Source organism: Periophthalmus magnuspinnatus, chromosome 6 (assembly GCF_009829125.3).
Source record: "Periophthalmus magnuspinnatus isolate fPerMag1 chromosome 6, fPerMag1.2.pri, whole genome shotgun sequence".
NCBI lineage: Eukaryota > Metazoa > Chordata > Actinopteri > Gobiiformes > Gobiidae > Periophthalmus > Periophthalmus magnuspinnatus.
The window spans coordinates 13,436,041-13,459,621 of NC_047131.1; the positions used below are offsets into that span (position 1 = coordinate 13,436,041).

At 38.5% G+C, this 23,581-nt stretch overlaps 1 protein-coding gene across 1 annotated transcript in view; it reads right to left on the reverse strand.

Annotated features, from left to right (window-relative positions):
* The window catches only part of ddx11 (DEAD/H (Asp-Glu-Ala-Asp/His) box helicase 11), a 25,185-nt gene extending 1,957 nt beyond the window's left edge, over positions 1-23,228 (reverse strand). The window contains exons 1-25 of the mRNA XM_033968394.2: positions 23,089-23,228; positions 22,067-22,294; positions 21,385-21,471; positions 21,177-21,310; positions 20,354-20,414; positions 20,170-20,277; positions 19,476-19,563; positions 19,198-19,400; positions 18,597-18,671; positions 17,638-17,715; positions 17,082-17,128; positions 16,926-17,005; positions 14,084-14,125; positions 13,939-14,006; positions 13,462-13,500; positions 13,248-13,380; positions 12,100-12,234; positions 10,935-11,047; positions 9,851-9,923; positions 9,672-9,775; positions 8,964-9,113; positions 8,265-8,333; positions 8,079-8,179; positions 5,268-5,352; positions 5,114-5,189 (exon numbers count right to left, since the gene is read on the reverse strand). Of these exons, the coding sequence (XP_033824285.1) occupies positions 5,114-5,189; positions 5,268-5,352; positions 8,079-8,179; positions 8,265-8,333; positions 8,964-9,113; positions 9,672-9,775; positions 9,851-9,923; positions 10,935-11,047; positions 12,100-12,234; positions 13,248-13,380; positions 13,462-13,500; positions 13,939-14,006; positions 14,084-14,125; positions 16,926-17,005; positions 17,082-17,128; positions 17,638-17,715; positions 18,597-18,671; positions 19,198-19,400; positions 19,476-19,563; positions 20,170-20,277; positions 20,354-20,414; positions 21,177-21,310; positions 21,385-21,471; positions 22,067-22,294; positions 23,089-23,214 (2,503 nt within the window). The 5' untranslated portion in view covers positions 23,215-23,228. The remainder of the gene's footprint in view (positions 1-5,113; positions 5,190-5,267; positions 5,353-8,078; positions 8,180-8,264; positions 8,334-8,963; positions 9,114-9,671; positions 9,776-9,850; positions 9,924-10,934; positions 11,048-12,099; positions 12,235-13,247; positions 13,381-13,461; positions 13,501-13,938; positions 14,007-14,083; positions 14,126-16,925; positions 17,006-17,081; positions 17,129-17,637; positions 17,716-18,596; positions 18,672-19,197; positions 19,401-19,475; positions 19,564-20,169; positions 20,278-20,353; positions 20,415-21,176; positions 21,311-21,384; positions 21,472-22,066; positions 22,295-23,088) is intronic.
* Positions 23,229-23,581: the final 353 nt, after the last annotated feature.

A 23,581-nucleotide genomic window follows, 5' to 3' on the forward strand; every position in this document is an offset into this window, starting at 1 on the left:
GGAGTTTGTAAGGTTAAAACTGAAATTTTCAGGGCATTCAAGCTTCAACTGAGTAATGATAAAAGCACAGTTATAACGTGGTTAAAAGCTCATAAAAGTACATTTTACATCATACCTTTAGCTCATTACACCTTCACTTGTTCTGATTTGTGAACCTCAAGTTTCCCTCCCTTCACAGTGAATCAACTATTTTCTGCATAGAAATGTCATGTATAATGTAATAGACTATAATTCAAGCTGATGGCTGTGTTAACAAATCTGATCTATTATCCCCTCAGATTTTCCAGGAGCCAAAGAAAGCCCACCAGGTGGAGCAGGTTCTTAGTGAGTTTTCCCGCTGTATCCCAGGTAAGATGATGCTTTGACCTCTGATCCCAGTGTGTTCATGTATTTGACTATGGGTAGTAGATATAATGGTGTTTATTCTGAACAGAGATGTGCTCACGATGGAGGCAGTCTCACAGGAGCCCTGTTGTTTTCTGTGGTCGGAGGAAAGATGAGCTGAAGGCATCAACTTCTCCGACGATCTTGGAAGGTTTGCATCAGTTTTCCCACAATAGACCATTAGTTCAGAGCCGGTTGCGGTTACTTCTTCAAAACTAAGGGCATATGTTTAAATTAAGACTGCTCATGTTTGGAAAAATAATATATTTTTTTCTGATCTTGATTTGATTTGCGTTAACATTTCAAGATCAACAGGCTCAGGTGCTGTAACATTTGTAAGAGGACGGGCGCTTTAAACTAGAGGTTAATATTCCAATTTTGCTGATCTACAGTGGGACAAGCAAGTAGTTGTGCAAGTTCTCCCGCTTAAAAGATGAGAGAGGCCTGTAATTTTCATCATGGGTAAACTTCAACCATGAGAGACAAAATCAGAAAAATCTGTCTGAAATTATGGTGGAGAAAATAAGTGTTTAATAACAAAAGTTCATCTCAATAGTTTGTTATATACCCTTTGTTGGCAATGACAGAGGTCAAACGTTTTTCTATAAATCTCCACATGGTTTTCACACACTGTTGCTGGTAGTTTGGCCCATTCCTCCATGCAGATCTCCTCTAGAGCAGTGATGTTTTGGGGCTGTCGCTGGGCCACAAGGACTTTCAACTCCCTCCAAAGATTTTCTATGAGATTGAGATCTGGAGACTGGCTAGGCCAGTCCAGGACCTTGAAATGCTTCTTAATAAGCCACTACTTCATTGCCCGGGCGGTGTGTTTGGGATCATTGTCATGCTGAAAGACATAGCCACGTTACATCTTCAATGCCCTTGCTGGTGGAAGGAGGTTTTCACGCAAAGTCTCACGATACATGGCCCCATTTATTCTTTCCCTTTACAGAAAAACAGCCCCAAAGCATGATGTTTCCACCCCCATGCTTCACAGTAGGTAAGGTGTCCTTTGGATGCAACTCAGCATTCTTTCTCCTCCAAACACAACAAGTTGAGTTTTTACCATAAACTTGTATTTTGGTTTCACCTCACCATATGACATTCTCCCAATCCCCTTCTGGATCATCCAAATGCTCTCTAGCAAATTTCAGACGGGCCTAGACATGTACGGGCCTAAGCAGGGGGAAATGTCTGGCACTGCAGGATTTGCGTCCCTGGCAGCGTAGTGTGTTACTGATGTTGGCCTTTGTTACTTTGGTCCGCCAGCTCTGCAGGTCATTCACTAGGTCCCCCCATGTGATTCTGGGATTTTGCTCTTGTTTCTCGTGATCATTTTGATACCATGGGGTGAGATCTTGCTTGGAGTCCCAGATCAAGGGAGATTATCCGTGGTCTTGTATGTCTTCCATTTCTAATAATTGCTCCCACAGTTGATTTCTTCACACCAAGCTGCTTACGTATTGCAGATTCAGTCTTCGCAGTCTGGTGCAGGGTCTACAATTTTGTTTCTGGTGTTGTTTGACAACTCTTTGGTCTTGGCCATAGTGGAGTTTGAAGTCTGACTGTTTGAACTCATTATCAGTATAAAAAAGGACACCTGTCCACAACCTCAAACCGGTGCCATTAATGCAGGTAATGAGTGGAGGACAGAGGAGCCTCTTAAAGAAAGAAGTTACGTTTCTGTGAGAGCCAGAAATCTTGCTTGTTTGTAGGTGACCAAATACTTATTTTACTGAGAAATTTACCAATTACTTCATTACAAATCCTACAATGTAATTTCCTGGATTGTTTCCCCCCATTCTGTCTCTCATAAGTTGAAGTGCAACCTGTGATGAAAATTACAGGCCTCTCTCATCTTTTTAAGTGGGAGAACTTGCACAATTTGTGGCTAACTAAATGCTTTTTCCCCCACCTGTATGTTATGTTGTTTACATATCAAAAACACTAAAAAACTTACCCAAAGTTGTGCTTCGATTCATTGACACAATATTCAACACAAATCCTGCAAATTCTTCTCTCAAACGGAAAATACTTTTTTTCCACTTTATAATGTCATGTCATAACACAGGAAGTGCTCCACAATGTCTTTAAACTCTATATACCTGGATTTGCCCTAAACTTTGAAGTTACCAGCTATTGTTTTAGGCCTCATTGAAACTGCTTCACTCCATGTGCTTTGGCAGATATTACAGACTTTCTATTTGCAGTCTCCGCTGTATACTCTAAGTAACCTTTAGTTGAGTAAGCAGTCAATTGAGGCTAAAAACAGCTGTCTGCATCTCCATGCGCATGTGTGAATGACAAACACAACTCTAGGTAGGTTTTTGCGGAGGTACCATTATAACATGGCTAAAGTTCACATTAGTCAATTTTGCATGATAAGGACCTTTAAGTTAATACCAGGAATCTAATGCATTCAGAACATGTGTGTAGATGTCAAAAATACCTTGGAAAAACATGCATTCTTACTGTGAGAAGAACTCTTCACAGCTCTGACCTGTAACATGGCCTAGTGTCGCTGCCTACTTATTTCCACAGATTGAATGTTCTACAGTATAACATTAAAAGCAGTTATCTCTAAGTAAACTAAAACAGTAAAAGCAGCCTGGGCTGCAGGACACAGAGGAGGGACACTTTTGGCCTATTCCCTCTCTTCAAACTGCCCTGACGCCTGACACAAAGCCGAAGCGCAGTACCTTGCTGTGGCTAAACTTGAATATCCCTCGGGATCAATAAAGATCTATCTGCACTGTGGTGCCCTATGCTCCTGACTGGCTACCCCAGCTTGTATAGAGATTTTCAGTGTATATTTTAATGCAAAGTAAAAGAGTTGCCCCCCATGCTGAAATGACACAGCAAACAACAGTGTCTGCTTGTACTTGTTCACAGGTGTGTAGTGATGGTGGGAATGCCTTATCCCAACATCAAATCCCCAGAGTTGCTGGAGAAGATGGCCTATCCTGGACAAACATCTGGTAATCTCTCCTGAAATTATTGCTTAGTTAATACATTCATTATTGTAACAACTAACCAAATGCACCGGTCAATGTGTTAGCCTCACCGTGGAGGGAAGAGTCCTGGTCAGGCGCTCATCGAAAATCTCTGCATGAAGGCTGTCAATCAGTCCATAGGTAAGTATCCTATCCATAATTACTACACTGTCTAGAATTATAATTTGCACATGCACTAATGTTATTATTATACTGTATATCTCGTAAGAACTGTCAAAAGTATAAAAATCTGATAATCTATACTAAAAATAGTATCGACCCTAGATACTGATTTGAGCAAGTACTGATACCAATAAAGACACATTCACAGGACTGAAATGAACATTTCCTGAATAGATTTAGCATGATTTTGAGCTATAGTAGAAACAAGTATAAGACCACATAGACAAGTATACACCCATGGATCTCTATGGAACCTACCTGGATGACAGATTACACAGACATAAGACCACATGGTAAAATAAAAGAAAGTATTGTGATGTAATGTTGAAAATGACCATTCTATTCTCTAAATAGTGTTTTTTATTATCATTGTGGTATCGGAATCAGTATTAACTATCAAGTATATTCCTTTATTAGAAATTTTAGTATTGTGACACTACTGTAAATTGGCAGCAATAGTAAGAATACAGTGAATGCATGTGGAAAATTCTCAAATGCTTTGTACAAATAAAGTCATTTGTATAAAGTGTTATTATTATACTCTATATCCATACATACATATATATACAACAGGTATTATGCCACCAAATGAAGTCAAAATTAATTCATAATCATCAAAACTTGTCATATGCACTTCAATACACTTTCCATTTTGTATATAGAATGTGTTCTGAATCAGGCGGAGATTAGTTCCATTGGCAACCATTTTAAAGAGTAACTGCATGCCTACATAAGGGAGACTAAAGGTCAGAAAGTCTCAAACTACACCACAATTTCCCCACATCACAGATTTTTTTCAGGCCACTGTGTTCTGGTGGAAGGCTGTACTCTCAGTATAATATAAAGTCATATTTAGTCTGAGTAGAACTGAGACCACTACTGATACTGGTGCCAACATTTAGATTTTGATGGCGCCATATACCTCAATGTGATTTCAAGAGAGCAATAGCTTTTGTAGATCTGGGATATAGAGTATAATAATAACACTTTATACAAATGACTTTATTTGTACAAAGCATTTGAGAATTTTCCACATGCATTCACTGTATTCTTACTATTGCTGCCAATTTACAGTAGTGTCACAATACTAAAATTTCTAATAAAGGAATATACTTGATAGTTAATACTGATTCCGATACCACAATGATAATAAAAAACACTATTTAGAGAATAGAATGTCATTTTCAACATTACATCACAATACTTTCTTTTATTTTACCATGTGGTCTTATGTCTGTGTAATCTGTCATCCAGGTAGGTTCCATAGAGATCCATGGGTGTATACTTGTCTATGTGGTCTTATACTTGTTCTACTATAGCTCAAAATCATGCTAAATCTATTCAGGAAATGTTCATTTCAGTCCTGTGAATGTGTCTTTATTGGTATCAGTACTTGCTCAAATCAGTATCTAGGGTCGATACTAGTTTTAGTATAGATTATCAGATTTTTATACTTTTGACAGTTCTTACGAGATATACAGTATAATAATAACATTTAGTGCATGTGCAAATATAATTCTAGACAGTGTAGTAATTATGGATAGGATACTTACCTATGGACTGATTGACAGCCTTCATGCAGAGATTTTCGATGAGCGCCTGACCAGGACTCTTCCCTCCACGGTGAGGCTAACACATTGACCGGTGCATTTGGTTAGTTGTTACAATAATGAATGTATTAACTAAGCAATATTTCAGGAGAATTACCAGATGTTTGTCCAGATAGGCCATCTTCTCCAGCAACTCTGGGGATTTGATGTTGGGATAAGGCATTCCCACCATCACTACACACCTGTGAACAAGTACAAGCAGACATGTTGGTTTGCTGTGTCATTTCAGCATGGGGGGCAACTCTTTACTTTGCATTAAAATATACACTGAAAATCTCTATACAGCTGGGGTAGCCAGTCAGGAGCATAGGGCACCACAGTGCAGATAGATACTTTATTGATCCCGAGGGATATTCAAGTTTAGCCACAGCAATGTACTGCGCTTCGGGCCTTTGTGTCAGGCGTCAGGGCAGTTTGAAGAGAGGAATAGCCAAAAGTGTCCCTCCTCTGTGTCCTGCAGCCCAGGCTGCTTTTACTGTTTTAGTTTTACTTAGAGATAACTGCTTTTAATGTTATACTGTAGAACATTCAATCTGTGGAAATAAGTAGGCAGCGACACTAGGCCATGTTACAGGTCAGAGCTGTGAAGAGTTCTTCTCACAGTAAGAATGCATGTTTTTCCAAGGTATTTTTGACATCTACACACATGTTCTGAAATGCATTAGATTCCTGTATTACTTAAAGGTCCTTATCATGCAAAATTGACTAATGTGAACTTTAGCCATGTTATAATGGTACCTCCGCAAAAACCTACCTAGAGTTGTGTTTTGTCATTCACACATGCGCATGGAGATGCAGACAGCTGTTTTTAGCCTCAATTGACTGCTCTACTCAACTAAAAGGTTACTTTAGAGTATACAGCGGAGACTGCAAATAGAAAGTCTGTAATATCTGCCAAAGCACATGGAGTGAAGCAGTTTCAATGAGGCTAAAACAATAGCTGTAACTTCAAAGTTAGGCAAATCCAGGTATATAGAGTTTAAAGACATTGTGGAGCACTTCCTGTGTTATGACATGACATTATAAAGTGGAAAAAAGTATTTTCCGTTTGAGAGAAGAATTTGCAGGATTTGTGTTGAATATGTGTCAATGAATCGAAGCACAACTTTGGGTAAGTTTTTAGTGTTTTTGATATGTAAACAACATAACATACAGTGGGGGAAAAAGCATTTAGTTAGCCACAAATTGTGCAAGTTCTCCCACTTAAAAAGATGAGAGAGGCCTGTAATTTTCATCACAGGTGCACTTCAACTATGAGAGACAGAATGGGGGGAAACAATCCAGGAAATTACATTGTAGGATTTTTAATGAAGTAATTGGTAAATTTCTCAGTAAAATAAGTATTTGGTCACCTACAAACAAGCAAGATTTCTGGCTCTCACAGAAACGTAACTTCTTTCTTTAAGAGGCTCCTCTGTCCTCCACTCATTACCTGCATTAATGGCACCGGTTTGAGGTTGTGGACAGGTGTCTTTTATACTGATAATGAGTTCAAACAGTCAGACTTCAAACTCCACTATGGCCAAGACCAAAGAGTTGTCAAACAACACCAGAAACAAAATTGTAGACCTGCACCAGACTGCGAAGACTGAATCTGCAATACGTAAGCAGCTTGGTGTGAAGAAATCAACTGTGGGAGCAATTATTAGAAAATGGAAGACATACAAGACCACGGATAATCTCCCTTGATCTGGGACTCCAAGCAAGATCTCACCCCATGGTATCAAAATGATCACGAGAACAGAGAGCAAAAATCCCAGAATCACATGGGGGGACCTAGTGAATGACCTGCAGAGCTGGGACCAAAGTAACAAAGGCCAACATCAGTAACACACTACGCTGCCAGGGACGCAAATCCTGCAGTGCCAGACATTTCCCCCTGCTTAGGCCCGTACATGTCTAGGCCCGTCTGAAATTTGCTAGAGAGCATTTGGATGATCCAGAAGGGGATTGGGAGAATGTCATATGGTGAGGTGAAACCAAAATACAAGTTTATGGTAAAAACTCAACTTGTTGTGTTTGGAGGAGAAAGAATGCTGAGTTGCATCCAAAGGACACCTTACCTACTGTGAAGCATGGGGGTGGAAACATCATGCTTTGGGGCTGTTTTTCTGTAAAGGGAAAGAATAAATGGGGCCATGTATCGTGAGACTTTGCGTGAAAACCTCCTTCCACCAGCAAGGGCATTGAAGATGTAACGTGGCTATGTCTTTCAGCATGACAATGATCCCAAACACACCGCCCGGGCAATGAAGTAGTGGCTTATTAAGAAGCATTTCAAGGTCCTGGACTGGCCTAGCCAGTCTCCAGATCTCAATCTCATAGAAAATCTTTGGAGGGAGTTGAAAGTCCTTGTGGCCCAGCGACAGCCCCAAAACATCACTGCTCTAGAGGAGATCTGCATGGAGGAATGGGCCAAACTACCAGCAACAGTGTGTGAAAACCATGTGGAGATTTATAGAAAACGTTTGACCTCTGTCATTGCCAACAAAGGGTATATAACAAACTATTGAGATGAACTTTTGTTATTAAACACTTATTTTCCACCATAATTTCAGACAGATTTTTCTGATTTTGTCTCTCATGGTTGAAGTTTACCCATGATGAAAATTACAGGCCTCTCTCATCTTTTTAAGCGGGAGAACTTGCACAACTACTTGCTTGTCCCACTGTAGATCAGAAAATTGGAATATTAACCTCTAGTTTAAAGCGCCCGTCCTCTTACAAATGTTACAGCACCTGAGCCATGTTGATCTTGAAATGTTAACGCAAATCAAATCAAGATCAGAAAAAAATATATTATTTTTCCAAACATGAGCAGTCTTAATTTAAACATATGCCTTAGTTTTGAAGAAGTAACCGCAACCGGCTCTGAACTAATGGTCTATGTGGGAAAACTGATGCAAACCTTCCAAGATCGTCAGAGAAGTTGATGCCTTCACTCATCTTTCCTCCGACCACAGAAAACAACAGGGCTCCTGTGAGACTGCCTCCATCGTGAGCACATCTCTGTTCAGAATAAACACCATTATATCTACTACCCATAGTCAAATACATGAACACACTGGGATCAGAGGTCAAAGCATCATCTTACCTGGATACAGCGGGAAAACTCACTAAGAACCTGCTCCACCTGGTGGGCTTTCTTTGGCTCCTGGAAAATCTGAGGGGATAATAGATCAGATTTGTTAACACAGCCATCAGCTTGAATTATAGTCTATTAAATTATACATGACATTTCTATGCAGAAAATAGTTGATTCACTGTGAAGGGAGGGAAACTTGAGGTTCACAAATCAGAACAAGTGAAGGTGTAATGAGCTTAAAGGTATGATGTAAAATGTACTTTTATGAGCTTTTAACCACGTTATAACTGTGCTTTTATCATTACTCAGTTGAAGCTTGAATGCCCTGAAAATTTCAGTTTTAACCTTACAAACTCCTACCTACCTAGCGTACCACCTACCCCTGCCCAATGTTTTGTATTTACTCACAATTCTTCAAAAAAAAAATTAAAGACTACAGATCATTCATGTTGGGTTAAAAATAGTCACGTAGACATTTTTCAACTAAAAAAACAGGTACCAGTAATTGAAAATCCACTAGTTCCTATGGTGAAATACCAGAGGCGAAGTCTAGCTGCAACAAAATGTAATGATGTGCGGCACAATACCCCCAAGAAAGCATAGCATGAGACATAAATATGCACAATAATTCATACAAAACACAACTCCAGAACAAAAATCTGAAGAGATAATAAATGCATTTACAGATCCATGCCATCACTCCCTCACCTTTTTCTTGTTTGCCAGACGACCTAGTGCTCCAGTAGTCTCCCAGTGAGTGATGACCTTCCTTGAATACTCATAGGAAGGAAAGAAACAGACCACTCCACCAGACACTACGGTACAGATGTTGGACAGCACACGGCCCATCTCATCAATCTGGACACAAATAAAACAGTGTATTAAATAAAGTACAGTGTCTTATGTTGATACTTTGCATTAACATCCCGCTGGGGGCTCTGCATGTATGTCTGTGGTGGAATGTTCAGCAGTTACCATGGTGACACAATACACACAGCAAACATTGCCAAAAAAAGTTTTAAGATAGTTTGAAAACTCAAGAAAAAATACAAAATGGTTTTAAACAACACATTTTCAGGAGTTTGTGATGAATACGAACATTCATGGCCCTGCTTAGGTGTTTGATTTTCAACAAAAAGGTGAGAGTGACTAACTGAAAAACTGTTTGCTAATGCTAGCTAGCTTGTAACTGTAATTCTATGTGTGAAAGACTTTTTTAAGAGCACATATTATATCCTGGTGTATTTCAAACTAAGTTAATTATTTCTGGTCAAATTGTGTTTAAACAAAGATCAGACTAAAGTCTAATTCTGACAGAGCAGTGCCTCTAGTTAGCTTCACCCAGAGGGAATGTTGATGACATCAGTTACAAAGCATTAATAAGGTAGGTTTGATTTGTCAGTAAATTCTACGTACCATGCTTGGAGAATCTCGGTTCTGAAAAGTAAACTCCAGCTCCTGACCTGTGGGACCACTGCAAAGGACTATGGGAAGAATGTTTTCAGGAGGAATCACATGACCTGCACAAAAGTCGACAGGATAAGTTTGTTTCTCTTAAGGTCTAAATGCATCTCCTGGGATTAAAAATGGCTTACCACATGAAAACTCTGCTATCTGTCCCTCTTCCACTCCAGCAGAGAAGAGAAGTTCTTGTTTGAAGTCTGAAATCTACAAAGGTACATAGAATTAAAGGTGCACTATGTAACATTAGCTTGAATCCATGGAGATGCTGCAGCTGTGTCTTGGATGTTCCTCAGTACAGCATTATACTAATTTAACTTCAATGAGACACCAGGACAACTGCTCTAGATACATGTTTGCATGTATGCGGTATGGCATGGCATTTAATGGCATACTGCGGAACATTCCAGGCAATGCAATAACATCTTCATGAAGACAAGCATTTGACAGTCTCCCACTACAAAAGTTACATAGTGCATCTATACATAATAAAGTAAAGGACAGATTCAGTTATTATGGGATGTTTTGTCACTTCTTAAGTTGGAAAAAAAAATATGGTGACCACAGGCAATGAGTAAAAGTTTGTAAACAAATGGTTCTTTTATGGAATATTACAAGTTGCTTAAAACTCTACCCTCATCACTTCCTTCCATTTAACTATTTATAGGCTGTAAGTCTTTAGTGAGCTGATGGAGTCTTGACCAAAGGAATGATCGACTAAAGTTGACCAAAATTTCTATTAGTCAACCAATGGTTTTATTTAGATTATAAGGATTTCAAAGGCGGTGGGTGAGTTAGATGTAGATTGGGTATTTTTGGTATTTAAATGTAAAAAAGCAGATAAAACTCATGATTCAAGTTTAATCTGTCTTTATCCAAATATATAGTTTCCTAGTAGTTGGTTGTGTTTTTGCATGAACTCCCATGCAAGTGTTGTCTTGGGAGGGCAGTCTCGGTCATATACACAATGATATGTAATAGTTTTGAGAGCTTTTGCCACGCCTCTGCTTTAGTCAGCAGGACATGTCTTTAGTCAACCGAGAATTTCTATAGTCGACTGCAGTCCTAGTAATTTTATTGAACATTTTGTAAATTGCATATATGTGATTAGATGTTCTTTTGCCTTGATCAGATTGCCATTTCCTTCTTAAGTTAGGATGGTTGAAAGAAATTGAAAATGAAGGAAAACAAATATAAAGGAAAAAAGCACTCTGGTACCGGCTGCATGGTGCCTCCAGCGATGACCACAGCACGGGCCTCTCTCAGTACCTGAGCAAAGTGCACGGCCGGGTTTAACAGCAGGAACTTCACACTGCTCTCTGATAGAGTGGCTACACACACAGACACAAGGATCAGATTCATCCTATATACACCAGTGATATAATACAACAATATTTGAGGACTGAGAACTTTGTTATATGTCGATTGCATTTATGACTTTAAACACTCCAAATGGTAAAATGTTTAACCAAATAATTGTGAGCGAGGGACTTTTTTTTCTCTAATTTGCCATATTATTCAGTTTGACAGGCTTTTTTTTTTAGATATTAACCTGAAACAAATTATCAAATTCTGACCTGCACCTGACATTTGCTAATGCTCAACTCAAAATAACTCTATGTTTTAGCTTTTTTTTTTTTTTTTTTTTTTTATTATGTAAAAACAGACACCCTAAGTTTTGATAACTGCTTTACCTTTACCATTTCTTGACCCTGACAAGACACTCATGTCAAGTGAAAACCATTTCAGGTGGCTTAATCAAGAAGCTCGTTGAGAGAAGGCCAAGGGTTGCAGTGTTGTCGACAAAGAAAAGGGGGGGCTACTTTGAGATTTTTTATATAAAATATAAAAAATATTTTAGTAGTTATTTCACTTTTTTCGATTTACTACATAATTCCATATTTCTTCTTTCATATATTTGATGTCATCTGTATGTATATAAAATGTTGGAAGTAGTTCATTTAAAAGAAAAAAAAACATTAAATGAGATATTATGCCAAACCTTTTGACTGGGAGTGTAGTTTAATAATCAGTAATAGTTCTCTTTTCCAGCATATGTCATGCATTCTAGTCTGCTTATAGAGGTTTTATGACAAGCATTTTTTTTAAAGCCCCACTGTGTGTGGTCTACGGGAAATGTTCCTTTAGCTATAATATTCGACAGCATGGCATAAAACGTATCTACCTCCATGGAGAATGTTCCAATGTTTTTTGGGTTTTTTTGACGTGCCACCTCCAGAAAGTTACTTTAGTCGTTGCTTTAGACAAAACCACAAAAAAAAATATTTTCTGAGTATAATAAAACATACTCTCTCAAAAAAGTCCTTCAACATATTTTCCACTTTAAAACTGTTGGACATAAATGTGTTGTTCTGGGTAGTACCTTGTCTGTGCAGCACCACGCGGCCGTCTGTGTTATTGTTGGTGAGGGTCATAAAGAAGCCCTCCACCTGCATCATGGGAGACGTGGACAGAGCCTTGTCAAACTCCACTGCCCCCTGCTGTTCTGATGAGGGCACTGTACAAAGAGGACATGTGCTGTTAAACACAAATACATAAAAATCTAGACAATTTCAATTCTAAAGAAATACTTTCACATTGAAAAAACAGCAAAATTCAAATCAATCGCTCACACCACAATCCCAGACAATTCAGGCACCTGATCAGATAGGCTTCTCACTGGCATGCACTGACTTAATGACAATGTATAGATAATTAATTAACTATTATTCTGGTGTATTCTTGTGCGTTAGCTGGGACAGGTTTGTTTAGACCCGATTAACCGTGTTGGAACCAGGACCAAAGTTGCACTATGAAACCTTTCTGGTAGTGTCTACTACCTGCTTGTCTCAATGAAGAGGTTAATGTTTTTGGAATGTTCCACAATATGGCCTTAAACTTATATATATATATCCATGAAGACAAGCAAGTGATGCCTTCAGGTCAATTTGCAGGTCAGATCTGTGGAGAGGCAACCCCGTTCATTGTAAGAATGTATATTTTTATTTCCTACACTTGTAATTGAGTAAATACAAGAAAGAAGTTTAAAACTATTCTGTGGAACATTTCAGGCCAAAAAGTTACATAGTGTACCTGTTTGCACCAAGTTTTAACAATTTTTGCACTGGTAAAGGGAATGTTTATCCATACTTTCAATTAGGAATCATTTACTTTAGTTTAATAAGGGGTACTTGGTAGGTTAAAGGTGCACTATGTAAATTTTCTCATGAAGCATCTGTCCCTTGCTTGTTTCCATGGAGATGTTACAGCTTACCTGGAATGTTCCAAGTTAGAAATTAAACATCTATCTAGCATTCAATTAGATGTTTTTTATTATCAAAAGCCCACCTTGAGATCTAGGTCAGACCCACAGATCCTCTTTCTTGTGTCAATGATAAGATATACAAGTTTAGTCCCATATTGTGGAACTTTCCAGGCAAAGCAACAACATCTACAAGGACACAAAAATCTTGTTGAACAGAAAAGTTACCTAGTGCACCTTTGAGTAAGAGAGAGTTAGCTTGTATAGACCTGGCTGTGCGTGGTTGCTGTGCAGGCTCTGGAGGTAGCGGTTGAGTCCGTCTGTGTGGCGGTTCTCCTTGTTGGGGTTCTGGGGGTGCACACTCACTCCTGTGCCTGCATACTTCTCCACAAACCCCCCCAGCTGAGTACACAAGGCAGAATTATATGTAAAACAGTGGCATAGGGTTGAGAGATGTGTACACAGGGCAGGAATAAGGCTTACTTTTCTGCTGATCAGGCTCTTCTCAAAGTAGGTCTGCAGCTAAAAGACAGAAGGGTTTGTAGTGTTCATTTTCATAACTATTTGAATCTTGCTTTAGACTTCAACACATCTATCTAATATTTGGTTAATTGTTAAGGTACTAATGATACATGTCACCATTTTAGAAGCAAAATTAAATAATACATAAAAGAGTCACATTTAACTTCGTAAAGCTAGTCACATACTAAGAGGAATGGTGGTCTATTAGACAATGTAGATGGAAGAAAATTAAGGATATTATAGAAAATTCAAATTATTTGATTAAAAACATATTGACAGTTATTTAATGGACCTTAGACTAAATGTAGAATGGACCAGAAAGGACATTCAGTTGGTATAGAATTGTATGGGGTCCTTCAACATAAAATAAATAAATACATATTAATAACAAAAGTGCAAGACTAAACAGAAGGTCCCATTCAGGATTAGAGGACTTACCTTAAATAAATTGATGTTGTCGATCTGAGCCTTAAAAAGGAAGTTGTTAATAGTCAGCATTTCTGTGCCTGAAATAAAGCAACATGCCAATAATGAGTTAAAAGTGTTCTATACAGTTTTCACAAGTTCATGTAGCCATGCTCACCAGCCTGGGTGGTCTGAGTTTGTGCATTCTGTCCCACTTTACCTATGGAAAGAAATGTACATCTTTTAATGGAAGAGGAAACTGGAGAAGTCTGGGAAAACCAACAGATACAGGGAAACTTCATAGAGAGTGTTTTAAAGCTTCGGTACACTGTAAAAGCTGCCCTTTGTTTCAAAAGCTTACTTCAGAGCGCTGTCTGCAAATAATATTTAAACATTTATCAATGAGAAACCTGGAAGAATGATTCTGATGATATGTTGTCCTTTGAAATGAGGCCGTCATTCTTTCACACACCATCAAAGGTGAGGATTTCAATTTAACTTTAGATCCCAAGGTAGACTGCTCATCACTTTCTGGAATTAATAAAACCAGAACATCTGTAAATGTTTATGTCAGACCACAGACTTATTGATATGTAGAGATCACATAATATTGGGGTTAAAGAGTACACGTATTACTCACCAAATCGTAAGTCTCACTCAAAAATAAACTTTTATTGGTCAATACAATTGCAGCAAAAATAACTATCAATACAACATTATTACAACTATTAATAATATTATTTCAGGCCATGCTCCAGTCAGTGTCTCTTTTTAACAGATATTCCTAATTGTATACCCAGGATATACTGGAGGGAGTATGTCTCTTGGCTTGTCATGATTCCTGTTCTGCTCTCCCTGCGCCCTCGTCTCCCCCCTCCCTCACCTGTCTGTCTCCGGAGCTGGGCGGAATCCGGACTCCTCCCGCGCGCACCTGCTCCCCATCAGCGCAATCAACGCCACCTGCCGCGGATAAGAGGGGTCTGGACGAGTCACTCGGCGCCCGGAACGGCCGCGTACTCATGTGAATATGCTCTTGGCTTTACACCGCTTTGGATTTTTGTCTGCTCTGGCTTATCGGAACCTTATCCCTTTTCCTCCAGGAATCCGCCGGGAACCAGCTCCGGACCTCCCCTGCTCGTGCACCTCAACCCTGGTAGGATCCTGTCTCGCTCTGCTCCCCGTACACCTCGGTCCCTCCACGTCCACGACTTCGTACCCACGCTCCCCAGCTTCTATGGTTTTTGGACTCTTGCCTTGTTTTAAGATCACGAACTATACTACGGACTATTACCTTTGTGATCACGATTATTGTGAATAAAGACATTGTTAAACCTTTACGAGTCTGCAACTTTGGTCCCTACGTCACGCTGGTTACGACATGGCTGGCCTGGGAACTCCTCGGGATCCCCCAGGAAGGAGGAAGTGTATGTGGGGAGGGAAGTCTGGGCCTCCTTGCTCAAATTGCTACACCGCAACCTGGACCCGGATAAAGTGAAAGAAAATGGATGGATTCCTAATCAACCAACCAGCAGACAGCGCTTGAACAATTTACTGCTTATCAACAAAAAAAATGAAAATACCCTTCTCAAGCTTAGACAACACTTTGACTCTGTTGCTTTAAATGGTTTGCCAAAATGTTTTGTTTTTATTACCAAACAGAAAGATCAATATTTTTTCAATTAAATATGAAACTCCAGTCAAAAATGACATCTTTAGATCATTCTATTCCCATCTCTATAGCCAACATGTCCCAAAGAGTCAAGCAGTTTCAAGTCTCTCTACCACAAACTCAATCTGTAAACTCAGGTAGTTCCTCTAGAGAGAGAGGTTTTTCTAAGGCATATGATGCCACAAAATAAATCACGTGGTGCAGATGGTTATACAGTAGAATTTTATAAAGAGGTCTGGCCTCTCACTACTATACTATCATGCACTGTGGCTTTGTATATTAACTGTTTTTGGTCGGGGATAATAAATAGGCTGTCAGAAATTATAGGTGGCAACAATTCTGTTTGAAGTATCTCCAAGGAGAGCTATTTTTGGACAATGCTCCAGATATCCTGGATATTCTCATATCACTCACAATAGCCAAAAAACAATATTACTAAACTGTAAAGACAGGAAGAAGTTATCAACTAATCCATGGCTCACCCTACTTATAGAACACTCAAAGTCAGTCAGTCAAAAGATCAGTCAGACAAAATTCAGTTATTGGTGGTTTTCAGATTCTAGAAAGTGATAATGTCATACGCTCAGATGGGGGTGAGATACAGATTTCAATATTGATAACATTGTACTTTGCCATGAAATATATAAAATTCACAAATCTTGAACCCATAGACTGTATATTTAAATTAACATAGGTAACCTGCTAGCTCCCGGGTTCCAAATAAGAAGTGAATACGGGCGCGCTTCTGGCTCCATCAACTCTCGTCATTTTGGTCTTAAAATGTTCATATGAGCCTGCTCTATATGATCCTGGTATTTTCATTTCACTATTGTGTTTATAAATCAAGATATGTAGATTAATAACAGACAAATCAGTCGCCTTCATTCCCTGAAGTCCTTCCCTCTAGCACTAGTAGCTGGTTTGATTGACAGCATTGCAAAGAGCCTGCTCGCTGATAAACCAGCGGTCTTGCAGTTGGAATTCTAAATATGGACCTGGACTCCAAATTCGCCCCTTTAACTTCTCGCCTCAATGAGTTTCATTTGACTGGAGCTGAACGCTATGGATGACGTCGCACTCCCTTTGTCCAGTTTATACAGTTGATGGTTCAACCTATTCATTTCTATTAGTGACTAGACCCAAGAACTCACTGTCACAACACAACTGCATTTTAACAATATTAATTTTAGCTTAAATATTATTGGTCTATAGAATGCTGTGATGTCATTTGAAACCCAGCAAAATGATAAGATTTGGTCCTTCTTATTTACATATCTGCAAAGCTGAATCCTTTTAAAATGTGTTTTTCCTCCCATCATAACTGAAAATATAGTACACAAAAATGTCTTACCTCCGAGAGCTTTGACCAGCCCCTCGATCACAAATAGGATCTGTTTGATGTACATGAGGTTCTTGGCTTTGAGTCTGCTCCTAGTGTCAAAACCACACACAACAGGTCAGTTACACTGGCATATTCTTCTACTATTTAAAATATCTGTAAACTTACCTGTAGCGCTCTGAATACTGAGTAAGCTGAGAGTGAGCACGGCACAGCTATTATAAAAAAATACATTTTAGTAAGTTAGCTTTATCAATTGCTATGGTAACAGTGTAAATATTTAAACATTCTGTAACCCAAGGATAGGTTGGGTCCACATGACACCAGTAAATTCTTCTAAAGCCCTTAGATTAGAGAGATGGCCAGAACTCTATGGGAGAAATTCCATTTTCACTTAAAATGTCTTGTTTTTATGGTTTATATTGTTGCAATTACTAGGCCTATCCACATGAAATAAAGTTCAATGTATTCTGTCAGCAAAAATGAACTAAGCTGAAATGTTTTTTTTCCCCCCAACATCTTTAAAAAGTGGCAACCTTATTCACAAAAGCATGATTGCTCACCTGAAGCCATAAGAATCCAAATTTATGGACCCAGCCCCAAACAATATCAATACATTTTTCTAATTGTTTTTTTTTTTCCTTCAAAGACAGTACACCCTCGTAATAAATGTCCCTTACATCTGATGTCATATTGTATTATGTCATGAAGGCTCCTCATTTACCTGAGCTCCTGTGAGTTCAGCGCTGTGGATGCATGAGAGCGTGTCACTCAGATTGTGGGCTTCATCTATGATCACCACCTGCACACACAGTTATAAAAGTGGAACTAGAGCGATACTGACAACAAATAATATAGACATTTTCTTTTGCATTTCTAGTAACAAAACTATGGAAATATTTTGAAGAGGGGATATCACATTTCTATGTGGAATGTGGTATTATCTGCTAATACATAACATATTTAGATCACCATGTCACCTTTTGTTTTGAAAACTGAAAACAATGTATTTAAATGCCAATTGTTGGCACTCTGAGTTTCCCTTCCCTTTGCCCCGCATGCTAAGTCACTCCCCCTTCATTCTGCTAATGAAACTAATGAACATCGCATCAGGTTTGTGAAGTTGTAATGTATTGTTTTGTTTCATGCTTTTATAAATGTATAGAAACCTGCCGTCGGTGAGCAGGGGTGACTTAGGCTTGTGGGCTGAGCTTTGGATAAGACTGTACAGTACTGCTAACCATAAGGAGGGTTCCAATAGGGCCCGGAAGATATCGATTCATTACCCAAACATGGATGAGAAAAACATCTTCAGGCATGGTTTTCAGTTTCCTACCGTGCTATAACATGGTAGGAGTCGATTTTGCATAATACCCTCTCTTTAACAGTGCATCCGGAGTTTGCTAAAAGTCCCTGTAAATGAGGTTTAAGTACTGCACAAAATCTGAATGGACCATAAAAAATATCCAAAAAGGACACAAATATCACTTTATACCCGTGTTTAGAAAATGACACTGGACTTCGTCTTTTTAGGTCATTTTTAGAAGACAATGTACTTCAAATTCTAACTTTGCATATCTCTAAACACCACACCGCAATTTTATCAACTGTTTTGATACATCTCCCAACTGTATGTAAAACATGGCAGCTTGCTCCTATACACAGGTATGAGAGAGGACCCACCTGGCCTTTCAGCTGGACCCCTGCAGCACGGCGGGTGGCCTCATGGAGGATCATCTGATATGGCAGCACCACCAGCTGTGGAGGACAAATAAGTTAGTAAACTAATTTAAGGTGACATAATAGAAAGTCCATTGATTTGACTGATTATGGTTAAAAATTTCAGAGTGAAATCAGTGAAAAGACTACTCTGACTTAACAAATAACATGGGATAAAGTTGTAATATGTCTGCACTGGAATTTCTGCTTTTGTAACTCAACGTAATGTTTATCATGTACAAAAAATGCCCTATGTCAGAACTTGAGGTTATGTTTTCACTAAGGAATTGATCAGGTGTCTCATGCCCTTTCCTGGCAACAGTGGAGAGTGAAGAATTTGACATGAAAATTTTGCAGTATGGCCATGTTCAGCAAGTCCAGTGAAGGTGGTAGAACCTCTGACAACATACATTGCTTATATAGAGAACATATGATCCTAAATAGATAATCTTGCAATATTTACATACATGCAGATGGTGTACCCTTCACCAAAAAACTTACATAGTGCACTTCAAATCGTTTTGATAAGTTATGACCCTTTCTAACTTGATTCTAAAGACCGTACCTGTGCGGGGGGTACAGAGAGACGTGTGGCATAGTATGGACACGAGTGCAGCTCCCTCCCTAGCCTCAGCAGCTGCTCAATGTCATGGACACTCCCCAGGATATCGTCCCTCATTTGCAGCTGAGCCGACACTTTGTTAAAGGGACACACAGCCTTAGCTGGGCCCCGCCTCCGCTTGGCTCCGTCCTCAGGGTCAGATTTCTCTACAAGCACAAAAGGACCGCTTAAGACGGTGAGAAGTGATTGTATTTAAGCATAGATAGTATATTAGCCCGCACCATGTTTGTTCTTCTGCATCTCCAGGCAGCGGTCGTTGATGCGCTGGTTGCTTCCCAGATTCTTCACGTCCTCGTTGATACATAAATTCTGTCAGTTAAAAGTATGTTTAGAGTGTTTTCTTATGTGAAAATTAGGAAATGCCAACTAACCAATGCCAACTAATTTTAGAGCCCTCTAAGGTTAAGTTAGGCTTTTATATACACAAAACAGAAATGCATTGTCTGCATTTGACCCATCCTTCAATATCAGGAGCAGTGACCTGCTGTCGTGCAGTACTCTGGGACTCTTGACCAAGTCTTGGTCAGGAATGGTATGAATGAAGCCTTATATCAAGATTTTAGTACAAAGGGGTTACTGCATAAAATGTGGCTTCACAGCCCTCTAATCCAGTTTGTAGTAAAAGAGGGTTGTAGATGTGCTTGCAATAAATAATTTGCGGAAAAGGTCAATTATTAAATCAACCCTACAGTCGGCCCCAAAATATCGGCAGATCTTATCGACCATCGGTTGCTGTGGACATCAGTCGATCTCTACTGCACACTTCTTTGCTGTAACGTTTTAAGTTCTAACTACTCAGCCACCGTACTACCATGGATATTCAATCAAAGAACATTTTGTTATCGTCATATTATATTATACATATATATATATGCTATATAATTGTGTCTCCAATATGTGGTTACATACACTTACCTGCCGAGAGCCCAGGGTGACCACACTGATGTCTTTATTGAAGGGGCTCTTCTGAACCTCGTGCACAAACTGAGCCAGCTGAGAGTGAGTGCGACTGCAGTAGTATATCTGAGACAGAAACACATAATATAAGCCTGACTTTGATATAATCCAAGTCATACCACCCATATAAACATAACTGCACCTTTGTAACATGTTCTTCAACCAGCTCTTCATCGTCATCATCAACATCAAGCCCCTGGAATCTAAACAGGGAAGCAAAATTTTTGGGACCAAGTAATAAACTTTATGAAATGCATCGTCTTCTCTGTCAGAGCAAAGAAGTGGTATTATTCAGTCACACAGGCATTGATTGATTTTCTTGAGGACGTATATATATTTTGGATAATATACATTATTATATTTCATTATTTCATGGGTTTCAGCTTCCTGTTTTATGATTTATTTTTATGGTGAGTTGAGATAAGGCTAGTGGGTGACAAATTAGTTTTTTAAAGCTACTTCTGCTAACATGTTAGCTACTCCAAAACATTTTCCTAACCTTAACCATTTTCTTCAACTTAACTTCCTAACCTTAAACAAACCCTAAACTTAACCATTTGCCTAATCCTAACCTTAACCATAACCATAACCTGTTTCCTAACTTTAAAATAAACTTGTTCCTAAACTTCAGCACTTTGAATGACCAATGACAGCAGACCATCCCGATCTGACATTCTAGCATTTGCCATGGCGAAGTTTGTACTGTTGCCATAATGATTAACAATTTAAAATAAAACATTATAACTTTTGAATAGAAAATGTCTTCAAAATGTTGCATATACCCATAGGGAATATACAAGCAAGCTAAAACCCATAAATAGGTATTTATGGGTTATGGGTATATTTTAATACCTTTTACCCATTCAGAAGATATAATTTCTTTTGAATTGTAAATTGAATTGCTTAATTGCAACTGTGTTAGATTTTAATCAGTTTGAGCATGGATACTTGGAACAAAAATTGACCTGTTTTTAGATTTTGTTTCATCATCACTTTCATATTCTGCTACAATTAACTCCTCATCCTCTTTGTCTCCAGCCCCCTCTGCGAGTTCTTCTTTACTCAACTGCAGCAGCTTCAATGCTTCATCCTCCTCATTCTCAAAGAAATAAAGATACATGGTCAGTAGAATTGTGGTACTATCTTAAACATTATAGCAATGCATTTACTTACCTTTCTTTTCATGGCAAACTTGAGCTGAACGTTGTTTCGGATCATCTCGAGACGTTCTTCTCTCTTCTTCCTTTTAATTTCTTCATCCTGTGGAACAAGTATACATTTTACAAAAGACTGAATTACTGAGGGCTTAACATCTGAAACATTAAAGTCACATTATAGTAATTTAAATGGGGTGATATCAACTTGTGTTATATTAATGTTCCTAATAACCTCTCAGAATGCAAAACACTACTTTGCACATTTAAGGGCCATAAATGTGGTAAGCTATTGTCTTGTGTAAATTTAAAAAACTATGTATGTAAATTGAATATGAAGTTTACTACAGCACCATTTTAGTATTAAACGTGCAATATGTTACTTTTTTGGCAGGAAAATAAGACTATAAGACAAGCAGGTGGTAGACCCTCAGTCCATCAGAAAACTAGTCCTTTAACTTTTCAAGCGATTTCTGGTTAAAATTCTTTAAAGGCTTGTGATCTCAAAATGTATGTGGATATTTTATTTACACTTTGGTTCCAAATAAACATATCACAACCTTCAACTTAATATATAAATCAATTTTGACCTATATTTAACTTATTTTTTATTCTTATATTGATAATAGGAGTATGTATAAATCCACGTATTTTGTTATAGTTATACTTTCTTGTCTCTGTACTGTAAAAGGTTTAGGGACCAGTCTTTCCTTGAGCTTTGACACCAGATCTCTTTGGGCCTTTTTCTGGACAAACTCAGTGATCCAGTCTGGTTCTGTGGAGCTGCTGTCAGGGGCCTGGGTGGAGCTGGATATGGAGGAGAGTGCAGCCTGGCCTTTCTGGAGCAGAGCGTCTGCTTCCTGTTTCCTCTTCTCCTCAAAGTCTGTGAGCCAGCTGAGCGCGCCACAAATCAGGCTCAGAGACTTGCCCTGATGCAGTATCAAATACAGAGCTGGTTAGATGGTTTCAAGCACAACTTTGAAACTTGCCTTTGCAAAAAGAAATGACAGAGAAACAGAAAAATATGACATAATAAGAGTACACATGAATAAATACGCAATTAAAGAGGTACTGCAACGGTAAGGTGCACTGCAGAATGTAGATTCCTGAAGTTTTTCAACTTCTCAGTTGAAAAACTGAATGAAATAACAATCTCAACATACACAGTTGTAATTTAAGGTGGCAATTATTTAGGACAGTGTTTCCCAACTAGGGGTATGGGGACCCTCAAAGACCTGAGGACATTTGGAACTATTTCAAGTTTTTAAAAGGGCAAAACTGGCTAGTATCCAACCATCCATCCATTTTCTCAATATATTTAAAACAAGATAATATAATAGTAGTTATTAACAATATACTTAATAAACCTAAACTGACTCCAAGACTAATACTCCAAGTATAGTTTGAAGGCACTCAGAACGTGAGAATAAGCTTAACGTGAGGAAAAAAAGGTTGGGAACTACTGATTTTGGAGATGTGTTGAGCTCTGCAGATAAATGAATACAGTATCTTGCTAAGCAGGCTATATTTTGCCCACATTTGCCATTCGGTTTTGCCTGACAAATCCAGAGTGATAACTAATTACTGTCTATTATCAATTATGTCCTTGGTATCATTGTGTTATTTACAATTATTTGTATTTGCCACAATTAATGTCATTAGTTACTATAGCCCTGTGTATCAAAGTTTCTATTGTTTTTGATTAATTTAAATGCACACGCACCGTTCCAGTAGGGCTCTCAAAGATCCCCACTTTGCCTTGATCCAGCGCCCGGTACAAAGCTTGCATGAACTGCTCCTGGATAGAATAAGGCTGGTATGGAAATGGAAAACTGCTCCTACCCTCCATGCTCTTAAAATGTCCTACAAAACAACAATTGACAAAATTATGTTCTGTTATTATCGTAACATTTGATTTATTAATTAAGAACAGTATTGTGGTGGGAAATGACGATGACTATATAACATAAAATAACGGATGGCTGCTGTATATGTTTTTAGCATTAATCTACAATTACTATATAGTTTAAAAAGTACTGATTAAACGCAGAACTCCTAAATACTGAATTAAGGCAAATGTAATAACCAGAAGCAGGTTGAAGCATTCATATAACCTACTACATACAAACGGAACAAGTTTATGCAAATTTAAGCCAAATATAGGTTTCCATTTAACAATGTACAATGATACGTTAGCTTAACTACATGTAGGATTG